The sequence below is a fragment of the Echinococcus granulosus genome, assembly GCF_000524195.1.
Source record: "Echinococcus granulosus chromosome Unknown EG_S00024, whole genome shotgun sequence".
Classification (NCBI taxonomy): domain Eukaryota; kingdom Metazoa; phylum Platyhelminthes; class Cestoda; order Cyclophyllidea; family Taeniidae; genus Echinococcus; species Echinococcus granulosus.
The window spans coordinates 770,264-794,096 of record NW_020170404.1 but is presented as its reverse complement, the minus strand read 5'-3'; the positions used below and the strand labels follow the sequence as shown (position 1 = coordinate 794,096).

General features: G+C 39.6%; 2 protein-coding genes across 2 annotated transcripts; both read right to left on the bottom strand. All coding sequences in view use genetic code 11, as the record gives it.

Moving 5' to 3' along the window:
• Positions 1-8,580: 8,580 nt before the first annotated feature.
• Positions 8,581-11,826, bottom strand: EGR_04109 (Protocadherin beta-11; the record flags this gene model as incomplete). Its single annotated transcript, XM_024493358.1, has 1 exon — positions 8,581-11,826. One exon carries the CDS (start codon positions 11,824-11,826, stop codon positions 8,581-8,583), a length of 3,246 nt encoding a protein of 1,081 aa, XP_024352272.1.
• Positions 11,827-21,823: 9,997 nt separating this feature from the next.
• On the bottom strand, positions 21,824-23,598 carry EGR_04108 (hypothetical protein; the record flags this gene model as incomplete). The annotated part of the gene is made up of 2 exons (XM_024493357.1): positions 21,824-21,944; positions 23,459-23,598. The coding sequence occupies 2 exons, from the start codon at positions 23,596-23,598 to the stop codon at positions 21,824-21,826; spliced, it is 261 nt and encodes an 86-aa protein (XP_024352271.1).
• Positions 23,599-23,833: the final 235 nt, after the last annotated feature.

The following is a 23,833-nucleotide window of genomic DNA, read 5'->3' as shown; positions in this document are numbered from 1 at the left end:
CCACTTACTAAAATTGTGCAGTGAGACCAACTTCCGAATAATGAGTTGTCTCCTTCAGTTAAGGACACTTCCCCAAATGGAAGAAGCAATGCAATACTTCTTGCGTAAGGTGTCAACCAACCAGCCTCCTATTTGTGCCATCAAATCAGCTGAGTTCACCTAGTAAAGTTAGCTGTTACATTTGAAATACCAAATTGTGTGGCAAAATACACGTTTTATGTTCTTCAGTCGTGACTGTACCCTGATAGTGCTTGTCTATAGGCCTTAGCTGTGTCACCTCAGGTCGTTCACCTCCAGGGCCACGTATGCTGCACTTTCGATTCCCCTCCCTTATTCTAGCGTCACTAGCATGTGACATATCTCTTCCTGTCACAATCTGATAAGTAATTCATGTCTGGAGCAATCATGCTAACGTGAAGTTATCCTTACATGGGGTTGAGCATGCCGCTTCGTTCGTCAAGAAGCAAATGATAAAGATGGCAACATGAGCTGAACCTCACACTGGACATGTGGAGATCCACATTCCCCTCATTTTATGATGCAAATTATTTGTAGCAATTTGGTTGCAATGTCTCAAAATGATGCACTACTGACAATTTTGCTGGGTTTTATTAGTGGAATAGGAGTTATCAAGCAACACTGCATTCTTGCTACATATTTTCTGCAAACATTGGCTGTTCAATGATGCCAAAATGTTCCAGCTCACCCTCCTCCCTTTCCTTCTTCCCTCTTCGAAAGGCAAATGCAGTGTAACTCTGATGTGTGGGAATTAAAACATCTCCACTTTTTGTAATTTGCTATATTCTGTTGCATCCTTTCGCAATCGGAGTTGCTAATTCCGTACAACCAGTAATTAGCAACATTTTAACAAACTTATAATCAGGACTACTAAAATTTGCATTTGTCTCAAAAATCCGTGAAAATTATGCAAAGAAGAAGTTGTTTAAAGATGTCAAAGTCAATTTTGCAGCAACAGGTAGTTACAAGCTGGCAAATCAAGACAAGTTCCTCTGTATCGGCATCCGTGACACGTGTGATGCCGAAGCCAGTGCCTCAAGAGGAAAGCATTGGGCTATGACAGAAGAAACACAGAAATCCCCACCTTGTAGCAGCTAATATTAAAAATAGTAAAGTTGAACAAGCCTTCAGATAAGCATTTGTGATCGATTTGTATAAATGTGACTAGGTGTTGGGAAAGGCTACCATCCAAACGTATCTTGGCATACGGGGAATTCGATATGAGAAAGACTTCCTCCTTTTGTATAAAGAACTTTGGTTTACTTGGGACAAACAGCACAATTATTTCGGCATATAAGCGGCACTACTAATGTTCGTCTTACAAAAGGCTTTAAGAGGCTTTGGCAAACAGGTTGTGAGTAGCAAATGTGTTTTGCCTGTGTAATCAACTAACTCGCATCTGCTACTCAGGAATACGAAGCCCGTGTGTCAGAGAATGACGACCACCTGCGTAGAGATTAATAAACAGCCGTGGCACAGGCACATGTCACTATCCTCCTAAGGCCGAAAGCGATTCGGTTAAAAGCCGGACGGCATATTAATGGCTTGTCATAAATGTGGAATTATGAGGAGGGGACTTTACTTTTATGGGGGATCAGTGTTGCAAGGGTTCAGTAACACCACAAATTCATATTTTATGTCCTCGTAAAGACAACTTTCAAACATTTTGCGAAATGCGGGATGACAATATTTTTGTTAATCTGCCATGATGTTTCAAAATTCACCTCATTCTTAGGCACAAACCCAAGGTAGGTGCCGTAATTAGTAATATTTTACACAAAAAGTAAATGAAGGAGAAACAGATGATTGTGCTTTTTGTCAATGCCGAAAAAGTGAAGTAAAAATTCAAAGGCCAGGCGATTCACTTTGATTTAAAGTGTCTAAAATTCTACTTACATTTGACATTAAGGATGAATTTTAGCATAGAGGACTCGAACGCATCTCCAAGAGGGTACGTGAATAGGCTCTGGCAAAGCACTCGGAGTAAGTCACTTGCATATTGCGCACAAGAGGTGGAATAAACATCAGAGCTTACGGCTATCACTTCAAGTTCACGTAAAGTCCATCGGTGCAGCACCTTGCCACGGATCTTTGCTGCAGCCGTAAGTTGTCAAACGTGCAGAAGAGCCGAGGTTGCTGACAAGACTTAGAGGTTATGTTCATGAGTAATGCACAACCTGTGGAGACTTGAGCCGCACGAGTTAAACAGGCTATCGAAGCAGTAAGGTAGAAGGACAGTCAAATTTCAAGGCGACCCATTAGCTAGTATGTTGTCGAGGGAATAACGATGCATATGAGATGTCTGTTGATGTGTGGCCAGTGTAGTTACTTGAAGGCGCATAATTCGTCTCAAGCTATCCGTTTCTGGCTCCCCTTTCTGTTTAAAATGAAACCTCCCCTTGACTCAGGCTGAATGGTTGAATTTCTATTTTTCTTATCAAAGCTCATGATATTTTTGGGCATATATTTATTCTAACGAATCCTAAATAAAATGCAAATGTAATGTTTAGCACTGCATGGGAATAATTAAGCAACGTGAGCGCCATTTTATGCGCACGGATATTGCAGTAGCGTTCTTATGGCTTCCATGCTACACTCGATGCGTTTTATAAACCAGCACCTTCATACACTTTTGCCAATAACTTAAACCATTCGATGAACTCAAATTACAATTCTTAGTGCCTTTTGGGAAAAGAAGTAACTTAAGATTAGTCCTTGTATTGTTTCAATATGACGCCACCACTTACCTTAAATACCGACCAATTCTGCAGCTCTTCGTTGTTCTGAGCTCAACCAACCTGTTTGCAGTATTCACTGTTGCGAGGCCAGTGGTAATTAAAAACTGACAGGGCCAATCCCAAAGGGGCAACGTGGCTGGAATGTCACAATGACGTGACGGTTAGAGGTATCATGAGGTTGCACACTTTAAAGGTTGGCTCAAAGTGTTATAATTGAGGCTAAAGCTCTTATTAGTATAAGCACTCTCCCCTGTGAACTATTACGTACCCCCAGCACTAAATGTGAACAAATTCAAGATTGTTGTTGCATGAATTGTGATTGCATTTTGCGTTATATTTAGGAATCCAAATACAGACGAGAAGAGCAATCCCTGCTTCCAGCAAGAAGGCATAGGAGCCGTAATACTTACCATGGTAGATTACCTGGATCCGAACCCTTTCAATCGCTCTACCGTAGCATCATGAATTTGTGGATAGGACACTCTAGCAAGGGTGTTGGTTCACTGAGGAACATGCAGCTGATCCCTGAACAGGTGTCAAAATTCAACTTTGCAGTGTTTGTTAAATGAGGCCTGCTGGGGTCTTCCTGACTTTCTTAAAGAATTATGCAGGTGGAGGCAGCAGCGTGGGAGTCAGAGTGTTCTGAACTTACCGCTTGCCCTAATACCTCCATAATCTACTCTCTTAAAAAAGTTGTTTATGTGAAAGACCATGCTCCCTTTTTGCAGCAAATCCACACAGATTTGGCCCTAAGTTCCCTTTCGTCTATAAATAAACCGGACCCGATTTTAATGTTTGATAGGTTCTTTGACAATTTTTAAGGCGCGATTCAAAAGATACCTCCTTCAAAGCTTGGTTTTCTCACGATTGGGCACCTTTTCGTGATTAAAGAATCATTAAAATATTCTATGATACAAAAGCACAAATGGAACTGTCACTCCATATTGCTTTTAAATCAACAAATGTTTTATGGTGAACTATATAGAAGGGAGACTCTCAGTGATGTGAAAAGAAGACAAATGTTTTTTTTAATCAGAGAGGAGATTAAGTAAACCTGAGACTTTGGAGCCCGAAAAAGTAGAATCAATTTCCTACAATTGCAAATAGCTTCGTTTTTTATCAAGTCCTTTGCTCAGTACATATAAACTTATTCCAGCCTTTAACAAAGTTCTGGAACGCAGCCTCGGTAAGGAAAGCTTTGTCAGCAGTGTTGGACTGCCCCAGACAGGTTATCCAACTCCATCAACAGTAAGGCAACGTCAGCCTCCGAATCAATGCAATTCGGGAACATCCGGAGAGGGATCAAAGTTGCAATGGGAGCAGAGCAACACCTCCCCAGTTGAGTTGCTGCAGCGTACACCAAGCGCGGTGGGCGGAATCAAGTTTACGCAACTTTCTCACTGCACAGCGCAAATAATCCATCTTCCAACTTTATCCTGTTCTGCAGTTCATCCCAACTGTGTTGCAAAATCTAACAATAGAAGTGTTTTCTTACCTGGGATAAGGGACCCCGCGCAGCGTGCTTCGTTCCTATTTCAACTCCCTTTATCTCAATCCATATTGGTACGGCACTCCCCCAGGATTTAATATTGCGGTAAGTGAAAACAAAACTATGCATTCATAAGACTAATTATGAGAGCACGTAAAACGGCTTTCGATTTCTCAAATGTTAGTAGCTAGAGAAGTGGGATCCTCTCCCTGTGTTGACAAAGACTGCGGCTTAGAACCATAGATTATTTTCCAAGATATTTTAAGTTATATGTAATAGACTCCCTCAATAAGCATTCAGCTTCCAACTTCTCTGAATTTGGTAGTAAATTCCGACTTTGCATAGCAACCAGAAAAAAGCCTGCGTATGGTATGCAGTGGTCAGTCTTCACAGTCAAAAAAGCCATAGAAGTACCTCAACGAGGAATTTGACTCCCTGCCGCCTAATAAATAAAAACAAATAAATAAGTAAATAAATGACGTTTGCTGCCAGCGTTATGGACAGAAAAACACAACATATATTTTAGAGGCTTAAACCAAACCCTGAATAGATTTTGCTCTAGCGTTGACTGCCTTTAGGATAAAATATCACCTACTCATGTAGAGTAGCCACACTCGATTTTACCCCCAGAATTATTTATTCCCCTGGTTTAAAACCACTTGCAAGTTAATCACACCTAAGCGGTGGCAAAAAGAAAAGGTACTTAAATACTAAATATCACCTGTCTCTTTTGGCAGACACACAACCATTGCATGTTGTGCATTCTCTTTGCAAAAGGGATATTTCTGCCAATAAATAATGCATGAAAGGGGATTTCCTCATAACTAACATCACAATGGCCGAATGCCACGTTCTGGTTGATTAGCTACACCTAAAATAGGCATCCGCTAGAACTTTTTTTGACCCGGATAAGCTAAGAATGGCCTTCATTTGTCCTTTAAAGGTGTTTATGTTGAGCTGGTTTTGAAACAGACATACCAAATTTTAATAAAAACCTTCCCTGCAAATCTACCTCTATGTGTGAAAGGTGTAATCAGCCTCTATTTTGCCCCGATCACTTTCCGTAACTTGGCGAGGCTTCCAGTAGAAGGTGTTTCTTCCGATTTCCTAAATTCAGCGAGATAAATTATTTGTATGAAATCTTGTTCATCCTAAATCTTTGTGCATTTTGTCCTAGTCTTAACGCAAGATTGCAGCTACAATCGGAAAGAAGTAAAATCATGTTACTGACTAAGATTGTATTTTGCATTTTATTTTACCTAATTCAGCCCCAAAATTTTCCAATTTCCGGAGGAAAGTATGTGCATGTTCCAAAATTCTAACAAAAATTTTGGAAAGAGCCAGGCATTTAGGGAAATAAATTAAGCAGATTGAATCTCCAATGCAGGTGTCTAGATTAAAGAGCTGGTTAGTTGTGACCCCATATAGGTCACGAATGGAACATCATAGTGCGAAGCTGGAGAATATAATCTGCTGAGGGTGAAGTAGCCGAGTGGAAAATCGTGTTGTTTAAACATTGCGATGTTGTTAGTCAGTTGAGCTAACTCATTCATCAAAACCACCGAAATATCGAAAGATTATGGCAAATGCTACCGTTTTTCCAACATAGTCGTGAATATATGTCCAGCACTAACTAGTCTTAGACACAGGTCTTCCTTTTTATTTGGTTAGAAGTAGCTCAATATTGTTCTCACTTTTGGAAACGAGAAGTGAAATGTGGTCCTCCTTTTATCAAAAAATCCCCTTTTTACTCTCCGAGATAATCAAATACGACGAAGTCACAATAGTCCCGACTCTCGAGGGAATAGTAACTCAAACACACAGTCTACCAGTGTTTGCTTTGCTATTGCTGCATAATGCAAGCATGCAGGAGCGGTCCCTGTCATTCACAAAAAGCGAAAAAAGCAACACAGGATGGGTGGATAGGTGAGTAGTGTGAATCGTAAAAAGGAGAAAGACTCCAAAGGTACATGCCTGGTGTTTCCGACACGCACCACAGGTGTAATGCTTAGTTCAAGTATGGCACCTTCTCTTCGCCGCCCATTTATTCTAGAATTCACTTTCCTCTCCTATCTGGCCTATTCCGCACTGCCACTAATAGGCAGGATATCATATCTCTCCTTAAACTGTAAGTAGTTATTCACGATGCATTGGAGCGTTCTATTAACTTTCTGGCTGCATTTGAGAGATGATTTACCCACTGCTGCTCTTTCCATAGGGGTTAACCGACTTCATTTGTAAGAATTTGTTATTGTCATTTTTACAAAATAAGGAATTTGCTTTTGAGGCGAAGAAATCACATTGGCACTTGGCTTCAACATTAGATTTGAGAATGCGTTGCCATGTCTTGCTGTGACTTGTGTCTTAACTTTTAAAAATCCTTATTAGCATCTATTGACACCTGTTGGAATTTTCTAATAGAATGTGACAGGACTATCATTACAAAGAATTGAGTGCACATTTTGAATCGTTTTATTTTTGCCAAACTAAAACAGAATGCCTAATTTTTGAGCAAAATCTTGCACATTTAAGTCCATTCAGGAGAGCAAAAAGAAGTCAAGACTAGGAGGCTAGAATCAACTCAAACTTACGATACACCAACACTAGATGGCAACTTAAATTTTCTGATTGGTGAAGAAGAATTGAGCAGCTTTAGGTCAACATAACAGTGAGGAATTCACTTTTCATTTCTTAGATAGGACATCTCTCTTCTAAATGCATTGAACTTCTTTGCGATGAGCACCATTCCTATAGCAGCAGTATTTCAGCCCCACTTACCTCAATGAAACTGCACTTGTGCCCAAATCTCTTCGCTTAACATATCAACCTAGGAAGCACAAACGCTGCTTTTTCGTGCAATATTTATGTTGCTACAGAGACAGATGTAAATGCAACTAAATGACATTATGCATAAATGCCAGAAAATGTGCCTTTATGTAAGGAATCTACCTGAAAGGATATTCACATCCCTCAAAAAGTAATTCTCTGCTTTAAGGCAAATTCTGAAAAGGTATTGGTCTCACCGTGGATGTGGATTGATTCACGTGTTGACTAGCTCATGCTTTGTGTATCAATCTGAGTTGGAGACAGCGGACCAATTTCTTGCCCTCTAGTCATCCTCGTTATTCTTTGCTGTACTTCAAAACCAAAAGCAGTGTCGAACAATACCAAATTGTAAGGTACTTTGGTTTGAGTCGGCATTTCCTTCGTAACAAATGTAAGAATTTAAAGGCCTTGTACAGACGCTTAAATTGAATTCAGTATAACTTCCTTTTTTAAATAAGTCCTAGTATTTTAACAAAGAATATAGATCTACAAATTCTGCGAATACTTGTCTTTAAGGAGCGCTCTTCACTTAATAAATGCGCAAATTTTAAAATATTTGGAGTTTGGGCATAAAATCCCACAGAGAAGAAACCGAGACTGCCTACCATCACCCTCCAGGTAAATTTACCTGCTTAAAGGCATCAAAAAGTTTCTGGATTTATTGTAAACCAGATTAGAAGCCAGTGAATGTGGGTAATGTTTAAATTGACTGCAATAGCAGCTTGAAAATCACGAGCAATATTCGTCACTGTCTAGACAAAATATGGGCATATCAGCTTTGGGAATGGAGAGGCACAAAAGAGCAGATTTTTACACTGGCTAGCATAGTATTTTCAGATCGGACTAGTTTGTTACTTTGTGCATGGCTTGAAAGAAATTTTATTTTGGTCTTGAATACAAGCAATTGCCAAAACACTACTTAGCTTGGGAGCGGAATGAGATTTGAAAACTACTTGTTTTTACTTTCGTAGGTATAAGTCTGCTGACTTATCTAGGCGATCTTTAAAGTGAGTCAAATGATTAAAAACCTGTTTTAAAACGAGAAGAGGAGAGAGCCACCGAACTAGTTTTGTAAGCTAGACTTTTATCTCATCCCGTCTTATCGTTTTTTTAGTTTTATATTAGTGAACTATTGTCTACTGAATAAAGATAACTGAACGCAAGTACTTCCATTGCAAATGCTAAATCTGGTCCAAAATTGTCATGGATACGATCATCTGCTAATGAACACCTTCTAGGTTAAGTGAAAAGTTGTGTATACTAAATGTGGGTCACCATCAAGTGCATCAACAAACAACTTTCGTTCTGTTTACACAAATCGCCCTAGTCACTCGTCATAAATGACCCCAAGAAGCATAAACAAATGGCATGTTTAAAGGATAAAATTGAATACAGATGTCTGTTTTGTGCAATTTCTACACCCGATATTATGAGCACAATTTACAAATGGTGTTTAGTAAGAAGGTGAATTAGAGGAGAAGAGGAGGGGAAGCAGGGCACAGAACTTTCTTACATGACCAAGTAACAGTTCACGGGTGGTGTGGACGAAGGTGGATTTTCAGGATTTGTTGAAGCCACACCAACCGCAGTGATGAGGGTAGGAAAGTTTTGCTGAACTGCTCTCTGGTCTTCGGTGGTTGGTGGAACGATTAAATCAAAATATGCCAAAACCGGCCCCCCGGAGCTGCCCGATGCCTCAGTGGTCTTGCTTAATTCTCCCAGAACTGTGCCACCATTCGATGTCAGGATGGCATAATGCACTTCGGACGGCTGTTCTGTGCACGTGGAAGTTAGTTGAAGGCGCTCACTAGCCACGATGGAATTTGTGTCACCTGGTCGCCAAATTGAGCTCTGTTTGTGTGAGGATCTCTTGAATTTGCCGCCACTACTTGAGTTTGCTACGATGGGGGATTGACTTCTTCTAACAGCAACTGCTGTAACGGCCGCGTTAGATGTTGCGCGTTTTGCTCGAGCCCAAAGAATTGCAGCAAAGAGTGCAAATCCAACTGCCAGACTGAACACAAGAATGAGCAGAAACACCACAATGTTCCCTAGGCTAAGTTTAAACGGTCTCCCACCGTCTTGATTACCAGTAGGAACATTGTCTGTAGAGCTCAACCAACTACCATCTCCGCTGATGTCATTTTGGTCGTCAGCTTCGGCATCCGCCGCGTCTGCAGGCCACAAGGTGTGGCTTGACATTTTGGGAGCCCAGTCGAACTCGACAAAGAAACTAGATTCTGCTGTACGGGTGGGTTCCTTGGTATCGGTAACCCTGAGAATGACCTCCAGTCTACTGCCGGAAGGAATACTACTCAGTTTGCTTAAGGTTGCATCGGTAAGGATGGGTTTGATAATGGACGTTTGGTTTTGATCAATCTTGAAGAATTCTGACCCATTGCATCTTCTGTCAACGGTAAAAACAAGCTTCTTGCTCTTGGCGCTGTCATATGCCTCAAAAGGGATATTGATACCTCGGAGGCTCTCTGATTTAAGAAGTCGAGTAGGGATCTTTTTCACGGGCAATATTATTGTTGAACCCGGAAAGGGCCGGACTACTCTCAGAGTTTCTGCAATACCAGGGTTTTCTACAACCACCGCTACAGTAACCGTTGATGAAAGTTGATTACCACTGTCAATGTCCGTGGCCACTACAGTTAACGCAATGACGGAAAGTTCCTCCCCATCGAGTGGAGAAAGTGTGATAAGGGCGCCATTTTCCTTTAGTGCGAAATACCTTTTCCTCTTGAGTTTCGGAAAGGTCTCCTGTGCAATGAGTTTAGTTGATACCTCTTGTTGTCCATCACCATCTGCATCTTTAAATGTTAGTTGCGAAACCATATATCCAGCTGGTACATCGGGCTTTACCGGAATTATGGAGGAGCTCTTTAGTTCCGGCGCATTATCGTTCACATCCTTGACTTTTACATGGACTTTTACTGAGGACGTGAGGGCCGGTTCATTAGAGCCTGCCTCAGGAACATCCATGGCTAGAATTTCAAATTCGTGATACTTGGAGGTTTCATAATCGAGAGGTGATTTTAGGTAAATTGCACCGCTATCAGATTTCACGGTAAAAGGACTGTCCTTTTCCTTGGAAATCATGCTGAAACTTACTGAACTACCATCGACGTCAGCTACGGTTGGCAGATACACAGGCCGCAAAATCCTCTCATTTTCATTCAGTGTCAGTTCAATTAAACTTATCGGGGTTTTTTGTGATGAATAAAATACGGGAGGGTTGTCATTCAAGTTTCCAACTTTTATCGTCAGTGGTAGAGTCGTATTCCGCGGTGGATCTGCATTGTCCAGGCAGACGAGATTGAAATCCAAGAAGGCTGTCTTTTCGTAGTCTAATTGTCGTGTCGTCCATACGGTCAGAAATGTCTGGCCTTCCAGACGTAGAGGAAGACGTTCATGGTTCTCCAGGTAGCATTCAATCATACCTTGGCTCACCTCATCAACATCTGTAATCAACAGCTGCAGCGCTGGCATATTTGCTTCACCATTCTCTATGATTGTGTGATTCTGTTGGACCACAACTTCTGGCGAATTATCATTTACATCGATCACCACAACAGTCAATGAGAATGATGATGTTAGTGCAGGCCGACCGTCGTCATATGCGAGAATTTCGAGTACAATTTTTCGTTCCGAAAACTTTTCATAATCCAACGCTGATTCCATAAAGAGTTCACCCGTGTCTGGATTGAGAACAAAGGTCTTTTGCTTTAATGTGGAATGTTGTGTTTTGAATTGATATCGCACCCTCCCGTTGGCACCATAGTCGGCATCTGTTGCTCGAATTGTGTAGATTGCTTGATTGTAGGTATGATTCTCTCTCACTCGAATCACTTCACTTGGTTGAGCAAAAACCGGAGCATTGTCATTGAGATCCGCCAGAAAGATATTTATAATAACAGAACCCGATTTTGGAATTGTGCCGCCGTCAATGGCTACCAATTCGAGAGTGAATCGGCGATGTTTCGGGTTTTCATAATCCAGCAGTACTACACTGCTCACCTTTAAACAAGGATAACACTCGTGTTCTGGTGAAGTAAGGGTAAAGTAGTCGGAGTGTCCCTCTAGATAGTACTTTTTCACTCCATTTGCCATCGAATCCTTGTCGAAAGCTCTTGGCAAGCTGTACTCACCATTTATACCAGTTTGGCCTTTGGCCAAATCCAGTGATGTTGTCTCTGGAATTGTTATAGAAAACTGTTGGTCCTGGAAAGTGGGTGGATTGTCATTAGTATCAATCAGCTGCACATTCACAGCCACTGTGATAGGGTCGTCGGGACTTTCGACGTGCATAAAGACAGCTGTAAATGTCAGATTGCATTGGGGCTGTGCACAACATTCCAGAGGCCCACAGATACTCGTTACATCATCCCTGTCAATAGTATTGATGGTGTAAAGGTCGCCCATATCACTGAGATGCAATAGACGAGAGGCCAGACCTCTTGTGGTGTCTAGCAGAGTAGCGCGCATCTTTAGGTTTTTGGTGGTGGCAGTAACACTAGCGGTGCTGGGACGAAAGTCTAGTCGAGATGTCTGTTTAAGGATATTTCCGATGAAAAAACTCGCCGGCGTTTCGTCGCCCAGGGAAAACTTAACAGAGAGGTCTTCTCTTTCAAAGGTACCGGGGGTACTGATGGCAAGGAGTGGCAGCAGAAACAGCGACAGCAGTAGGTGAATACAGAATCGGAGAATTTCGGCAGAGGAAGTTGAGATATTTACTCTTTGAAGCCTCATCTGGGCCTTGCATAGCGACTGCCTCGATGTCTGCTGCTACGTTTGCGCTGTTGAATTCGGTAAAACTCGTAAAGACAATTTACGTGTTGTTGAGTTGACTTTGAGAGGGGTGATTCCATTTACCGCAAAAGTTTGCTAAAAGGGTAACAGGAGTTAACATTTGTAAAATACATTGCAAAATTTGATAGCCCCTGTAATCAAGGCAGACTGGTCTGTCTAAACTCAATTTTTGAGTTGATTTTAACTATGCCTATTCGGGCATTGTTCCCGTTATAGTCATACCCTCAAACAAATAGATTAGATAACAGGGTTTTCTGCCTTCATCAGAAGCTTTAAAAAGTTGAAAATGTGTAGGAGTGCACAAGCAATTTTTTGGACCAAGGATGTTTTATTGTGCCAAATGATTGCCAAGTGGGTTTGGACATCTGCAAGGTGTGATTCATCCGGTCCCTGTGAAAGAACACATTTCCTAGATTGCAAGTATACCATTTTTTATAAAGGTTAACATTTTTTGAGGTTATCAGGCTTTAGACTTGAGACTATTCTCACTGCTACAAATGCTCAGCAAAGGGCATATTTTACCTTTAATGAGTAACGGAATTACATAGATTTAATTATGTAAAATCCAGTGATATTTTCCAATTTTTGGACCTTTATCACCGTCCCTGGCATCTTCGTATATGTGCAGCACCTCATTTTACTTATCCGAGTTTACCGTCGCCAGTATGTGGCTTGCAGTTTTCAGCGTGTGATGGTAACCGGTCGTATCAAGTGGCGCGGCAAACAGATTGGTTGTGAATGGAACATAAAACAGAGGCTGAATGTTCTCGGTGTAAGAATAAATAAATTTTTGGTTTTAAACTAACTGTGCAATCTGTCAGAAAATTAACGACAATCAGTGTCATATAGAGGTTGTAAAACATCTAGCTCACGGTAAACCCTGGCAGTAAACGTATTATTAAAGTCTATAATAATATTAATATAATATTAAGTTTGATGGAAGAAACATTACCTATTTTCCCCATCCACTTTTCAGCAATCATCAGTTTCTGCTTGATGCATTGCCTCTATTCAACTCACACTGTTATAGTTACGTAGTGTGAATATACTTATAATTTAGTATGTGGCAAAATTTGATTATACATTATAAGATCTTCAAAACATTATGTGTCTTCGAGGACAATATTCCTCAAGATATCAAGATAATGCCTCACAATGAGACCTAATTCTCTTCAAACTGAAACTTTCCAGAATCCAAAATAACCTAAAAACCCAGTAAAGTAACAGTCAAGTGAGCCACTATGAAGTGTCATGGATTATGATTATGGAAGCGGTTCATCTAATGATAGTGCGTGAAAGGACTGAATGGACATTTTTAGATGCGCGTCGAAGTACTCTTCCGTAATTTGTTTTCCTGAAGCGACGATCGGCCGAGATCATGGGGCAGTCAACAATCGTCCACATGCAAATCCGATTGATTGATATTTGGTTTAACTCTTCGTTATGGTAACAGATCACTTAGGGTTCCGTCACTACATCTCTGCCAAGTCGCCTGACCTCCGAGCCATGCTAGTAGGCCTGGCCCTTCAGTACGTCGGCAGTGCAAATTTAGCCCATGTATTTTTCCTTTTCCTGACTTCAAGAAAAATCTAGGGTACTACATTATCTTGGCTAAAGTTATGGTAAAAATGACAAGGGGTATTTAAGAAGATAAGCCCAGGGTCTTGGAAATACTTTTCAACCCTAGAGTTCTCTTGAGGATCTCGGAGAAGCATAGTGCTTCCTGTCAGTTAACTGATCGGCCCAAGGACAGTCTGTCTGTCACTTAAGCAGGAATCGAGTTCTTTCAAAAATTGATTTGTGTGAAAGAAAAATTATTCAAGGATTTAAAAATACAAATTCCCTATTCTTTTCAAAAAATAGAAACTCACATTTGGTCTACTTTAAAATATATTTGAATTTTCTCTTCAGGTAAATAAAATTTACAATCTCTGCCGATTAACAATGGAATATAAGTTATGAAATCTCTACAAATACATTTGCTAAAGCAAATTTATCACGCCTCGTGTATTTTAGCACTGATTGTAGGAAGATTAATGCGCTACGATGCCGTCCTTGAGGGGAGAAATTTTCACTTTAAATGATGTTTGTAAAAGGATCAAATCTTAAACAATCGCCAACCCTCTTGTTTCTGCCTGCGCTGCAATCAGGCTAATTACAATTATAAAGTCCTGAGTTTTGCCAAATTCACTTCCATTTTGACACGTTAGCACTCCCAATACTGACATTTGACTTTGAATTAACCTTTCTGGGTAAATGTCACATGATTGGTGGAAAAATAAGCATTTTTCTATACTCCTATCCGTATATCCAGGTGAACTTCATGTTGGTCGTGGAAATTCATACACAATTTTTGCAATAATAACAGACAATTAGCAAAAGAAGACTTTTATTACCAGACGGAAAGTGTTTTTGTCATGGAAAAATTATGGAATGTAGTTTTTGCCTTGGTGTCTTAAAAGTAACCTTGTTTGATTAATTAAGTAGCTGTTTCTTTACCCTGAACTTGCTAAAGCACGTACCAATAAGTAAGCTAGAAATAATGCAAATTTACGAAAGAATTAAATAAGTCAGTAGGTTGTGCAAGTCGAAAGAGAGTGGCTACCTCCGAGGCTTCAGTATTTGCTGCATGCAGATAACAAGTAGCACTTATTTTGACAGTGTGAATTTGGGAAGGGACAGCTGAGGCTAGGGAAAGGGGTTGGCATTCCATAAATCACTGGGAATAAAGATAACATAACAGATAACTTTGTCATTTATCCAATTGTAGGATAGTAGTTTTAGAGAAAAAAGGCGCTAGTGAAAACCCTTTTGATGCTTCTGTAGTATCTCAAAAGTAGGCTATTGCGTGAATTACAGCTGCAAATGAAGTTAGGTTATCTTTGAACTGCTTTGTGCCGTCTAAAATTCGGAGTGGCATTAGGTGCTTTCCTACCTCCCACATTATAGTCATATTTAGTCATTTGGGGGATAATTGGGTAGTCATAAATACCACTTATTATTTATGTTAAGAGCGATTATCTTTATGAATAGCAAAATCTTTCAACGGTAGACGTGGGAACTTGTGCCACTTTCATTTCAATTGGAGCGCTGGTGGTACTCATGCATGAATCTGGTCAATCTCGTTAACTCCAGCTTCCCGAAGTCCGCTTTAAAATCAGTAGTTCATGAAGTTTCTCTAAAGTAAAGACAGTTGAAAGTGATTACTTTTTAAGGGACGCAATGAAACAAGAGGCTACTGAGTTCTGGGTTGGTCCTCTGGCTTAATTCACTTTGAAAGTCATAAAAAAAAAGGAATGGATGTGACTCACCGCAACGACTTAGTTGAATTTCCTAATATGCCAAGAGGTTTATTTCTCTCTAAAATAAACTTTGACCTATTTGTACTTTCAGTAAGTTTAGAAGGCAAGCGTCACATAAGGATTTTAAAGGCCTAGTTATGCGCAGCCTCCATAAAGGGGGTGCAAGAGGGTGTTAGCCGACCTTTCATTAGAACCACAACTTACCAAAGAAGTTGCCTGGGGCGTCTTCGTCAAGCCACTTTAATTGCTACCAACCAACAATGCAGTGTGTAAAGTGAATGAAATGAGCAAATTATTTTATTCAATTTTAGTTGTCCCCATCTTCTGGATAAAAAAGGTGAGTTATTCCCACGCACTGACCACGAACCATTTCCATTGTTCCTCCAATATACCTCGCAGAAAATTATATCCAAATTCACTCCCCATTTCCGCATTACATATTAAACCCACAAATCAGTTTTTTACCAAATTTGACAGAATGATTTACGAACACATATTTCCCATCATGGCCTTTTTTAAAGATTACAGGAAAAGATTTAAATTAATTAAAAGTCTTGCATAGGAAACCCAGAAGTGATGGTATAATTTATTTTGTTCTCTCATAAATCGTAACATTAGCGTTAAAAAGCTGTTTCAACCCTTGAGAATTTCCTTTCTGTCATTCACACCATCTACCTTCACATGGATGACGTTAATGGCAAAATGAACCACCCAACCTGGGGTAGTGCTTCTATTTAAACAGTATTACCATCCAATAGGCATTCATGAACGTTGGTATATTTAATGCGTGTAAGATCTCCTGAATAGATGACAAAAATAACTGACATTTGTTAAAATATATGTCTAACGAAGTGAGCCCTTCAGCCTCTGTAAGTTAAATTAGTATCTATGGCCTCCTGATACCTTCTAAACGCCAAACTACTCTGTTAGCATGCCTTGGGGCGGTTATGGAGAAAATCTGTGGTAAAAGCCACTTTGAAACAAAAGCTGAAAACCCTTTTTTCCGTAAACTAATTATTAAACTCAAATGTCACAGTGGGGAGATATGTGATAAATACCACAGGAGGAACGAAATAGCCTCACTTTTTTTTACAACACTGACCGCTGAAGAAGTAAAATCGGTTTCGCCGAAGCCCTTAGCACCGTCTCCCAAATGGCCACTTCTTTGATACAATTTACCATGCATGGGTGAACCACATGTGTAATGTGTTCTACCACTAACAAATGGCATTCACCTTCTGATGCGGATGCATTATGCCATCTTTAAATCCTTCCCGCGGTTGACATCAATCGGTTATGACCAAAGCAATGTAATACTTTAATTATCTGTTTAATACTCCCTCTTTGTACTTCCACTAGACGGCATGGTCTCCGGACCGTGCCAGTAATCTCACTGGCCGTTCTGTAAGTTGGCCAAACATTTTCTGTCTTCGTCTGTTGATTACCTTCGAGTTCAGGAAGGACTTGGGACAATACAGTAGAATGCCCGCTAAGAGAAATGCTAGAGATGCCACTCAAAGGAGGAATAAAGGTGTGCATTAAGGTGGTATTTGTTTAAATCCAGTCGCCGTGATGTAGGCACTTCATTTTTTCCACAGACTCAACCCAAATTCACACCCACCCAAATCTTACTACGGCTCTAGAAAAAAATGAGGGGTGCAACAGTCGATTTTAGTAATCTCTAAATTGCTTCCTGTGGTACGTGACTTTTCATTTGTCAAGCGAAATTTTATCGCAAGTAAGTTTTTTTCATGAATTAAAATGACTACCTGAGTAAGGCATAGTATTTAAAAATAATAATGCTATACGAAAAATATATGACAGGAGGTCGCAAAAGCAGATGGCACTTCATTCTCCTCATTACTGTTGCTCATACTAATCATTTTATGGGAATATATCGTCCCTTATCATAAAATGTTTTATTTTTTTTGTTTCATTACAGTCTTCCTACGTGCTCAATCGAGAGCATTCGTCATTACGATGGGTCGTATCCTCGAAAACAAACTAATTTGTTTGATGGGGGTTTACGGCCGCATACGGTGTTTAAGTTCAATAGTTTTCAAGTGATTTATTCAGAAAATACCAATTATTTGTAGTTTTAAACCCAATAAAAGTTTTAAACGCGGTCTGCCACTTGTAAGTGATATCCTTAAGCGTTTTGTTATTGGGGCTTCCCTTTCCTGTGCCCGCTGAATTTCACAGCTGGACAATGAATCTGCCACTTTCACTTCCGACTTTAAGCAGTTCTGATATGTTTGAAGCCAGATAAACTTAATATTTGGTTTGGTCCAGTTTAACTTTTCAAATACAAAGGATGTGATACAGGTAACCAATGAAAATCTCATTTAAGACAAAATTCGTCTTTTTGTCCATCCCAAATCCATAGTTGAAAGTAAGCCGATGCACCACCGATAAAATGGAGATGCTAAGCAACTTCAAAACGACTTACTACCCGAGTTTGAATAAATTTTCCCCCTTTTAATTCATCATGCTTGTGGTATGATTTGTGGCGAAGAAAAGAAATGCAGGGTTGGATGAGTGACATTTGGCAGACCAAAACGACAGAGAGTATTCGAAGCACGGCTCTGCATTCTTTCGGGCTTTGACAGTTTATGCAACTTTTTCAATTGCCTACGAGGCTCACAAATGCCCTCATAAGGGCTACGATAAAAACAAAATTGAAATGATTCTTTGAATAATGCTTCAAGGAGAGGTAAAACGAGGACACTAAGCTTCATTGGGTTGCTTTGATTTGGATAAAACGTAGCTTACTATTGAAAGTCGTGCTTAATTTGTGGTATGACTGAGTCTATAGAATTAAAAGATATAATTTACACGAAAAGCTTTAAGTTGCAGACCCTATGTTTAGAGAAATCTTTTAGGCCAAGCAATGGTTGTGTGTTCCCCCAATAGTTGTCGCAAAATAGTGAAATTAATGCAGACAGAGAATCTCTTCAGATGATTACTCTCCCAGAAAAATTGGTAATGTAATACTGAAATTTTGACAAGTTTTGCAAGTATACCATTACCGGCCCTGCGAGTGTGCACACAAATGAAACAAATCAACACGTTGGTTATCCATTAATACCGCTTTCGGTTATGTGATAAAGTATTTCCTTCTCTGGAGACCTCAAAATAGAGTTAGGACTTTTCTTCGAACGTTTAATTAGTAAAAAAATTTCACTTTTAATCAAATAAAATTGAAAAATCTGGGCAACAAAAGTCTTACTTCTCGCAGTGCCAAATTAGTTTCTTGAAGCAGATATTTGTAAGAAAATAAGCGGCATTTGAAGCCGTGAGTAAGGATTGTGCCTGGTTTAAAATGTACACTTATTTGCCTCAATTTAGGGAGGCATAGTAATAGGAGAAGCTTTTTAGTGAATTGTTTCCTAAACCATGAGCGGAATCATCCACTACGTGTTCTAATGACAGTGAACAGATCAAATCGCTGTAAATAATTTAAACGGGCAAGGGTTATTTATAGAAGACCATACACAAAACGCAGTAGACTATCAAACAAAGACCTTAATTTACCACTTTTAACTGACCGACAACGCTTGCCATTTAAAGGCCTCATATTTGAAGGCCTACAATCGCCTCCGACCACACTTGGACCATAAATTTTAGGCCAAATCAAATCAGGAAAATAGGATTTGCCTCATATAACCCCTACATGTGCATTTAATTAAATGGTTAGGTGGTAATAAAATGTACATTTTGCTAATTTGGCTTCCGAAGGCGGCCAATGAATTGGGCATTTGTGAATGTAACAAACTGTTCCTAGTGCTGGAGGGGTGGGGAGAGTTCATTCGATTTGCCCACCATTTGTCCCTCTCATGTGTTCTTAATTTGTCATTCAATTCATTTTTTTACCAAGATAAGGGCCTAATTGAGGGAGTGGTAGTCTATAGAGAACAAAAGAGACCGATGCAATTACTGGCAAGACGCACAGAGAAATGACAAATGGCTTTTTTGCAGAAGCTAATTAGCTTTTGTACACTTAGTATACTTTTACCCAAGAGGTAGGTCCTGTGGAACCTGCATATCATATCAAGTAGAAAAAGCACCGAATTCATTTTGAGCTGCGTGCCCATAGTGGTAAGATAGTAAAGGTCTTATGGATACATGACGAAGCATATCCGAACATTTTTAAAGAGGGTTTTATAAAATGCGGAATTTCCCTAACCTTATGCTAAATGTATTGGACCTGATTTTGTATGAGCACCAAAATTAGCAAACTGTGGTGGTGAATATTTAATGCAACCGAATTGAACTGATAACTTGTCTCACGATCAAAAAATGCCCATTCACGGAGTTTTGAGTGATTTTTTTAATGGGAAACGCTGCTAAGCAAGTTCAATCACCTACTGATGCGGACATGCTGCTTACGTAGAAAGGATTTATTCTCTGCGTATTTGTTGTCCCCATGTAGTAAGTCGAATTAAGGAAATTATGGACCATGTTTATTTGCTTTGAGTAAATCACTCCTTTTTTAGCCCATTTCAAATATCACTAGTCTGAGTGTTTGGAAACATGCAAATTTCTTGGGGACAAAGTCGCCCAGTTTTGACAACTTTCCAGCATAACTCTGTCATCCTGTACATAACGAGATAGGAATATTTGATGCGAAAATTTTTCAACACAAATTGACATCCTCGGCAAAATTAATAAAATGAGCCACTCGTAACCATCGCCATATAATACAGTATTTTTATGGCAATAGGTGCTCGATGTGACACCAGAGACCTGTAGTAACTACATCCCCACTAAGTTTCTCGCATAAAGGGGAGCGAGGAAAAATCTCGTTTACTCCTATTAGTCCAAATAGCCGTACTGTTTAAGGCTAACTACTAACTCCTTCACCACTGTAACAGCTCTAAAGTAACCAACTTGTTCTTCGAGATTATTAGGGTTTACCCATCCCAATTCCCATCAATAAAGGGTTTTTTCATTGACTTTTAGTAGTACTAAACCCTCAATTATGAAAATATATATTTCTAACATGAAATGTTTTGTCTGAATAGCATACCATCACATCAAAAATTTGCCTATTCATAAAACTCGTTTGGAATGGACGTTTCTCTACAAGGACACTTAAAATTTCAGTCTTTATTCGAGTTGCATCAAATTTAACCCAGAATAATCTGGGTTGTTTTTTCCAAAATTTCATTCTAAAATCGCAGAAGGGAAATGGAAGGCCTCAAAGGTTAGGAAAAAAAGCGAAACTTTTTCTCACTTTAATGCATTTTTAATGACTCCATAAAATTTGTTATTGAATGTGGTGGTTTCAATGCCCGTCGATCCTCTCATCACATTAACCAGAACCATTTCTTCTCTTCCATTACCGGGATAATAAACTGCGGAGCTAATGGACTCAATTATCATTTGGTTATTTGAATTTATTCAAAGCCTTGTCAATAAAATTCCACCATTTTATTGTTTATTGGGGAAAGAAGGCAGTAAAGTCGGGGCACTAAGGCAGACCCACATTTTGTATAATTAACGAGGAGAAAAAAAAACGCGTGGTTTAATTTTTTTCAGCTTACTTGATAATTACTCGCACTTGATGAACATGGTAAAAATGTACTTCAGCAAAATTTTTTTCCCTTTACTGTTCTAGAGAAGTTAAAAGTATGTCTAATATGATGATCTCATCACTTGCGGCAGTCAATAAACAATTTCTAATTTGCATTGGTTGAAGTATATATTTTTAAACAGTAGAAAAGATCTCGACTCATTTTTTTAAAAAAACGAATTTTTATTTACATCACGTATAGCTTTTGAGAACAGGGTAGTCTTTTACTTTTAACCATTAATCAATTAGGATACTACTGTTTGATTTTTCGATCAATAATCAATGTTGATAACACATCAACGTCCGTGTATTATTGTCCGTTGTTAATACAACTTAGATGTATCAATGGAGAGAAGTTGGTTAGAAGTGACTCAACCTCACTTTTTAATCACGATGCTTAGGAAAAGAGTGAATAAAGGGGCATTTATGGCATTCTGAGTGGTCAAGTTTGCGTTGGAGGTAGGTAGAACTAAGAAGACTATATTTTTACGACTGGCGGCACATAAAAATGAAATCACACTTTCCTATCACACTTAAACGCACCCAAATATATGCGCATACTTTTCATAAATTTTACGATGTTTTTTGGAGTCTTATCACCTAGGCAACATCGGATTCAGCCACGGCAGTACTTAGAACGGGAGAACGAGGAGACGAGACACTGCAAGGAGTCAACGATGAGTCGCAGAGATACGCCGAAGCAAAGTTTTTTCCCAGGACCAAATGTTATCCCCATTTCTAAATAGCATTCAACTTCCACCTTGGAAAGTGCAATCAAGACGCCACCTCTCATTCTACCATATTTCACTGCACTGCATGATCCATTTTTCCCCTCTTAATGCTTGCATCTCTAAATCGCAGGAGCTTCTACCATTATGAAGTGGCCTATTCAGTGCTTCATCCAGTATTAGGAGTTGGGAGTTTCTTTGATTCACTGCTAGTTATTTAGCTCGGTCCAGGCCATTGTATCATGTGATGCATGAAACATCACCAAAACGCCAAATCTTCCAAGTTTGTGGGGTGGATGAGGCGTTGCTGAAAAAAAACCACCAGTTGGTGTTCAATAAAAGCTCTTTTTTTCAGCACTAACTTTGGATCTTATTTCAAATAAAACTGTTGGCTCCAAAGCAATAATTACCAAGAGACTGATAACAGAAGGTATGGGCAAAAAAGAGGCAATTCTATGCGAATCGAAACACAAAAATACCTGAAAATTCAAATAAAGCTGATTCCAATTATTAAAAACGGGCAAGTTCTGCTCCTCTTCCTCCTATGTAAGCATCCACTTCAGAGCAGAAAACGACAAAGACGAGCTCATTGCCCAAGGCAGAGAAGACCGAAAAACCGAATGCATCAGCGCTCTGGATGACTGCGTGTCATTTCTTCTGCAAAAGTTAATGTCCACTGAGAGCGTCGTCACCCATAACCCTTTTAAACCTAATCACCAGATGAGTGGAGTAGCATATAATTTTGGAATACTTTGGGCATTTGTTTAACTCTCCGTTTTGGTTTCAAGGACAGTGGGGACTTCCACTTCAGTCCCAGTAGCCCCCAGCCCTCTTCTATGTCAATACATATCCTGCCCAAGTATTATGTCTTCTTTCTTCTTCAGGAAAGTCTCGAGAGCCACAGTTCAGCATTGGATCTAAGTAGCGGCAGTTATTTATCACATAACTGATAATTTACCGTAGATAACTTAAATAATGTACATAAAATTTATGCTACTTTTATACGCTCTGCGACAACGGAAGGAGTCAAAATGTCAAACAATGTTGGTTTAAAAGTCGCGTTAACTTTGACCAACGGGGAGCTTAAGTACTAGCGGAAACGGGGAATTAAAAATCCTCTTTCCAAATGACCGAGACTCACGCAAATTTAATGTTCATTTCACAGGTACCCTCTATTTTACCCAAAAAAGCATTCACCGTCATGAAAACTGAATGATATATATCCGCCTCGGTTAATTCATATTTATCCACCTCTGATTCACAAGAAGTGTCATCAGCAAATGTTATAATATACAATAAAAATTATCCCGTTTCACCGCAATTTGAGTGACGTTGTTGATGCCCCGGGATTTAAAAGAACAAAAAACGGATGATTAAAGAGTCGTCCGTTAAAAATGCCACTTGTTTACCGAGATGTTGAAAACTGAACTTTTTTTGGGAAAGAACTTCAGACTGTAACAATGTGCCAAATTTCTGTATTGCGCCTACTCAGCAATCTTGATTGCTCTTCAGATAATACCATCACCTCCGTCTCTATTTCTAAATATGCGCATAGTTAAATTCACAGATTCAGAAGCCCATGGTTTTATAAATTTGACGTTACATTTTCACGTTGGCAAAAGTAGCAAATTCTCCCACCAACTTTAATTTCGAGTCCAGTAGGTTAGGCCACACCCGTGTCATAGTTAATAAAGACGACTTGGTTTCCGAAAATGCTGCACAGAAATGCAGGAACACTAAATCGCAGCAAGGAGGTGATGTTTGGAGAAATCGCTAAAAACAATCTTCCTCTTCAAAGTTAATGAGTACCGACGATTTCGAGGTTGAGTACGATGTCCAATGCAATTAGCACCGAGAGATTGTAGTAAGAAACTCATTTTAGTCTGCGATGCCTCTATCTCGTCCGACTTTGTTAGTTATTGCTATTTCATCAGCCGTTACCAGGATACTTTGTATTTTGCGACTACCTCAAGGGGAAGTCAATGGACTTTTGGGCAATTTGGGTAGAAAATCTCAATAGCTTTTCTTCCATCAATATTCGGTTGCTTCCTTTCCCCCAGTTTGTAATCGCAACATTTGAATTGAATGCACTTTGACTTGGATCCATCGAAATTCCCTTGAACGTCTGTATGTACGAAAGACGGATGCAATTCAGGGCGGTAATGTAATTCTTGGTTTTGTCCGTAATCAAAGTTAGTCGGTCCCTAATTGGTTGCTAATTACAAATTGTCCGTTTGAGTAGAGGCTACTTAGACTAACAAAGTGGGATAGCTACTTTTTTAGAGAAAAACCAGGCGAACGAGCAAGGTCCACACGACAGACGATTGAGTTATGTCAATTGT